General features: G+C 49.8%; 1 protein-coding gene across 1 annotated transcript in view; it reads left to right on the forward strand.

Moving 5' to 3' along the window:
• LOC142571222 (acid-sensing ion channel 2-like) overlaps positions 1–4,562 on the forward strand; it is a 71,309-nt gene extending 66,747 nt beyond the window's left edge. Inside the window, exon 13 of the mRNA XM_075679502.1 lies at positions 4,290–4,562. Within this exon, the coding sequence (XP_075535617.1) occupies positions 4,290–4,344 (55 nt within the window). The 3' untranslated portion in view covers positions 4,345–4,562. The remainder of the gene's footprint in view (positions 1–4,289) is intronic.
• The last annotated feature ends 1,438 nt before the right edge of the window (positions 4,563–6,000 follow it).

Consider the following 6,000-nt stretch of genomic DNA (forward strand, 5'->3'; position numbering starts at 1 on the left):
GAGCTTAAGCACGTACTCCACCACGACTGGGTCGTCGCCCCTGCCTTCCCACGATTCTCGAAGCATGCGAAGCGGAGATCGAAGCGAGCGACCGTACACCAGCTCAGCTGGCGAAAACCCCGTAGCCGCATGCGGCGCGGTCCGTAATGCAAACATCACCCCAGGCAGACACAGCTCCCAGTCAGTTTGATGTTCAAAACACAATGCTCTCAACACGCGCTTCATGACGGAGTGGAGCTTCTCAACGGAATTCGACTGTGGGTGGTACACTGAGCTGTGTAACAGCTTTACCCCACACCTTTCGAGAAAAGTTGTCGTCAAAGCGCTAGTAAACACTGTGCCCTGATCTGATTGGATTTCCGCAGGAAAACCAACTCGCGCAAATATGGACAGTAGTGCATTGACTATCTCAACTGAGCTGAGTTCTTTAAGCGGCACTGCTTCAGGGAACTTTGTCGCTGGGCAGATCACAGTCAAAATGTGTCTGTACCCCGTGGCTGTTACCGGCAGAGGTCCCACTGTATCAATAACGAGCCGTCTAAAAGGCTCCGTAATGATAGGTACCAATCTCAACGGCGCCCTTGATTTGTCCCCTGGTTTGCCCACCCGCTGACAGGTGTCACATGTCCTCACGAAATGGTCGGCGTCCCGAAAACACCCTGGCCAATAGTACTCTTGCAAGAGACGGTCCTTAGTTTTCATAACTCCTAGGTGTCCGGACCACGAACCCCCATGCGACAAGCGCAACAGATCCTGACGATAGCATTGAGGCACGATCAGCTGATCGAACTCCACTCCCCTGCGGTCTAGATACTTCCGGTACAGGACTCCACCTCTTTCCACAAAACGCGCATTTTTCCTGGCGATAGCTTCCTTGACATTGCAGCGCACGTTTTCTAGGCTGCCATCCTTCTTTTGCTCGGCTATCAAAGCCGACCGGCTGACTTTTAGCAACCTATTAAGTCCATCTGACGTAGGCGCGATGAGTAAATCTGCAGATAGCTCTTCTAACTTTCCCGCATCGGGAATTTCCTCTCCAGTATCTGGTGCCTTTAACGTTACATACTCAAGTTTATTCAGTTCGGGCGTGCTCTGAATATCAGCTTGCTGCGCCTCTGACCCTTTCTCATTGTTCGATAACGTCGGCCCCGCAACTACCGCCTTTGCAGCGAGCTCCCGAACCTTCGATCTGGTTAAGGCCTGAACGCTAGCCTCACCAAACAAAAGCCCCTTCTCGCGCAGGAGGTGATCGGAGCTGTTCGAAAATAGGTACGGGTACTGGGGAGGCAGCATATATGACACTGCGGCCTCCGTCTCAAGCGCTCCGAAAGGTCCTTCGATAAGCACTTTTGCTACGGGCAGACACACGCTATGAGCTTCCACGGCTTGCTTGATCCATGCGCACTCGCCCGTGAACATATCGGGTTCTACGTAGGAGGGGTGAACTACATCCATTGTAGCTGCGGAATCGCGAAGCACTCGGCACTCTTTCCCGTTCACGAGGAGGTCTCGCATGTAAGGCTCGAGAAGCTTCATGTTCTCGTCAGTGCTGCATATTGACAAAAACACAACTTTTGGTTTTGTTTCCGGACACTGCGCCGAAAAGTGACCCGGCTTCCGGCACGTATAACAAACGCGCGCTTGCCTCATCTCGAACCGTTTTCTGCGTTCGGCTTCGGTTGCCGCCGTCTCCTTTTGTTCGTTTTGCCGCCGTCTCCGCCGTCTCCTTTCATCCGCACTACGTGTGTCGCCCCTTGCTCTCATGGGTGTGAACTTTGGCCTCTCAAACTTGGAGCCAAATTCACCCTTTTGACCGTCCTTAGCTCCGCGAGCCCGACGCGTCACAAACTCCTCGGCTAGCTCAGCGGCTTTAGCCACCGTACAAACGTCTGGCCTATCCAAGACCCAGTACCGCACGTTCTCAGGTAACCGACTATAAAACTGTTCTAGCCCGAAACACTGCAGAACTTTCTCGTGGTCACCAAACGCTTTCTCTTCTTTGAGCCACTCCTGCATGTTTGATATAAGCTTGTACGCAAACTCCGTATATCACTCACTTTTGCCTTTCTCATTTTCCCGAAACTTCCGACGGAAAGCCTCTGCTGACAGCCTGTGCTTTTTTAGCAGACTCGATTTCACTTTGTCGAAATCCTCTGCCTCCTCTCTATCCAAGCGAGCGACTACGTCGGCCGCCTCGCCGGGTAACAAAGTGAGCAAGCGCTGTGGCCACGTTTCCCGAGAGAACCCCTGCTTCTCGCACGTTCGCTCAAAGTTAACCAGGAACAAACCAATGTCCTCTCCAAGCTTAAACGGCCGCATCAGGTCAGTCATTTTGAACAATACGCGTTCTCCTGCACCGTGTGCCTGACTTCCATTACGAGCGCGTTCCATCTCTGCCTCGAGACGCTTCATTTCCAAAGCGTGTTCGCGCTCTTCTTTTTTCTCTTGTTGCTCTCGCTCTTTTTGTTCTTTAAGTTCGCGCTCCTGTTTCTCTTTTTGCTCTTTAAGTTCGCGCTCCTGTCTTTTTGACCTCTCCCCAATAGTCTCAAGGCATTCCGACAGCTCGTCATCCTCAGCCTCTAACTCAAGAATAGCCTTTAGCAGTTCTGGTTTTCTGAGTTTGTCTGAGACATCCAGACCCAACTCTCTTGCAAGCTCCAGCAATTTCGGTTTGCGCAACGACTTCAAATCCATGGCTGCTCTGAATGCTGCTTTCTCTACTGCTTACTATTGTCTTGCCGCAAACTAACCCGGCAGCAACGACAACCACAATTACCAGCTCTGTTTCTGACACAAACAAAAGCCTGGCAAAGCTCAGAAGAAGAAAGTCCCGCACTCACCAAACCTCGCAGTCAAGAATTCAGCGCAGTCGTTCCGCTGCAGGCAACCAGTCATCACACAGGGCTCGTTGCACTGCTCCCGGATCGTCGATGAGCTGCTCAGCATACAGTCAACTGCATCTCTTCGCTGCTGGCCTCCGTTGTCGCGATCCCACCGCTGCCACCAGTTGTTGTGGTCGCACCGCTGGTACGAGTTGTTGGGAACTCGGCGCTGACGCCCGTTGTTGCACCTGGGTCGCAAGCCCCAAGGGTAGCGTTGGCCTGGCGGCCTGGGGTACAACTAGAAGCATCCGAAGGTCCCGGCAAAGCATGAGTCGACTGGTAACAACAAAACAACTTGTTTATTCTAACATCGCAAAGAGTTGGCGGTCAGGTTGACCGAAGTAGAGAGACGGGAGAGCACGTTACTCAACAGAAGAAATCGGAGCCCTCTTGGCGTCCGGGGGCAGCTGCTTTTATACTCTCGCAGTTGAGGGCAAGAAGGAACCACTCTATAGACGAGCACGTGACTGTGCCGCTCGGACACAATGGGATAAGGTGACGCAGCGTCGTGTCGGCGCCACTCGGACCCCCCTTGCTTCACAGTTGTTGGGAGCTCCTCTCCCCGGCTGCCGCGCTTCGACAAGCGTGGGCACAATGGGAAGAGAAGGAGGAGCAGCCGTCGTGTCGGCGCCGCTCGGACCCCCTTGCTTCACAGTTGTTGGGAGCTCCTCTCCCCGGCTGCCGCGCTTCGACAAGCGTGGGCACAATGGGAAGAGAAGGAGGAGCAGCCGTCGTGTCGGCGCCGCTCGGACCCCCTTGCTTCACAGTTGTTGGGAGCTCCTCTCCCCGGCTGCCGTGAAGACACGTGGCATCGGAACATGCCTGGACGCGCTTGGCAGGGAGGCGTAGCGGCGGCGCCGAACGGGCCAAAATGTCTGCCGCTTTGAACGAAGCCCTGGCGTCTGTTGTATCCTCGCCGGCTTTACCGCGCGTCGTAGGCGAAACGTAACAATATTGACATAAATAACTAAAATTAATTTTAATGCATGCTTTATACGGTACGCATGTCTGTGCCAGTGTAAAATCGATACGAAAATTGTCGCGCCCACTGCGCATTATATTAGATTCTACGTCAAAATAAATCAATTTGATTAGCTAATCAGCGCCGTTGATCAGTACATTAGCGGTTGTCACCTTTTTTTTTACTACCTGTTTTACATTTATCGATGGTTCCGCACATTAATATGCATTGGAAGCGGAAGAGAACGACGAAGGGAGACCGAGATCGAGAGAGAGAGAAATAAATAAATATGACACTTGTTATGACAGTGTGACAAAAAGAGAAGCATAAAAAGGGCCAGTACAGGGCCTGTGCGATCCTCAGGTAAAACATTTGTTTCGAGCACATGTAAGCGTATATACGTTTGGCCTGCAGATGCGTCCGTTTGCCCCCTTTCCTTTTTGCAGAGTGAAGGGAGCTGACGATGCCGTGAGGGTCTTCCGGCTGAAGCAACGCTTCTGAGGCCTTCTCACGCAGCTGACGTCGGCTGGAGGACGGCGAAACGCTATATCCGCACGCATAGATCAAGCAGCGCGCACGCTCGTGGTTGTACGCCTCAAACGCTCGGCTGTGTGACTAGGAAGAATGCACTTTGTGAAACAGCTGCCGCGTTTTTTTTTCGTTTTTTTTTTTTGCGAAACTGAACGAACTGCTCTGAGCAAGCAAGCAGCGCTGTCTCATGCTTCTACAATTGCTTATAGCACATAATAAACTGATGGATATCCACACTGAAACGTTTTACTGCGGAGCTATATACCGCCCAACCAACGGCCGGAAATTTTGTACGGCCCAACCTACAGATAGACATTCCTGCTCTGTTAATCGAGTACTTCTGTTCTGCAGTAGTTAGTGTGTGGATGGTCCTCTGGTGCCGGGATATTACTTCTCTCCACCTTGAGGGCTTCCGCAGAACTATTACGTCAAACTCCCGCCTTTGATTCTGAGTGGTCGATAAATTCGACTTCGCCTGCTATCTGCTAGCCGCCTGGTTAGCTCAGATGGGCTGCCCCGGAAAAGCGGTGGCCCCGGGTTCCGGACCAGGACTAATTTTCCTTCAACTGCGAAGCTTTTCTTTCGAAGAACCCGTATGGGTTTCCTTTGTAGCACTTAGCTACGGTTAGGTGGATGACTCATTTTCCCTTTATTAGAAACGACGTTTTGTTAACAAACTAACTGGAGCGCCAATGCATTTCGCCGCAAAGTTCGGGAATTTATATCTCGAAGCTGGTCTCATCTTGGAAATTGGTTCCAAGTGGATTCGCCTTGCGAACTCCACGGCTATAATTTGTAAATTGCAATACGGGCCATAATGTAATTAGTTAAAACGCAATAAGTGAATTTTTTATTAATTAGTCAATTTCTCATCTAAATTTTTTGTGCTAGTATCGTCCGCCACTTCGGGTAGACCAGCTCACGAACTAAAATTGTGATATCTGCCACAGGCAACTTTTATTAAAGATTTTTGAAAGTGTTCGCTGAAACACCCTATATATATATATATATATATATATATATATATATATATATATATTTATATGTTTATATGCGTGTGTGTGTGTGTGTGTGCGTGTGTAAACAACGAGAAAAACGGAAAAAATTTAAAACACGAAGAAGAAAGCACCTGAGGGAGAGAGTCGCGAGCTAAAGAGATTACTACTAAGTAAATATAAAACTGCGCGTGAGCTAATGTCTAATATCTAATAAGATAATAAGCTAATAAGTGAGCTAATAAGATAGTCGCCCTCGGTAGTGGTAGGTGCGCCTACGTGTGGGAAAGAGAATATATACTTTTCTCGCTGCCCTTCAAATAAAGTTAGTAGCGCCTGTGACGTTTTCTGTGTCTCTTCTGTGTAATTGTGTCTTCGCGCTACATTATGTCGGTAATACGGGATGGCTTTCTTGCAATGTTGTGGATGGCTACTTTTGAAATGAAGGTAATGTTCGTGGTCTGTTGGTTGTTTACATAAGGTTGTGAATATTCGATTATCTATCATTTGTACAGCGACGCCAAGAAAGTTTAGAGCTGATTTATAACAACTGTGTGTGAAAGAGAATGATGGATGAGCTTAATTATTATGTCCTACGAATCTAACGAGAATTTCTTCGCCGTGGTGCCAC

Source organism: Dermacentor variabilis, chromosome 1, assembly GCF_050947875.1.
Source record: "Dermacentor variabilis isolate Ectoservices chromosome 1, ASM5094787v1, whole genome shotgun sequence".
In the NCBI taxonomy this organism is placed as follows: domain Eukaryota; kingdom Metazoa; phylum Arthropoda; class Arachnida; order Ixodida; family Ixodidae; genus Dermacentor; species Dermacentor variabilis.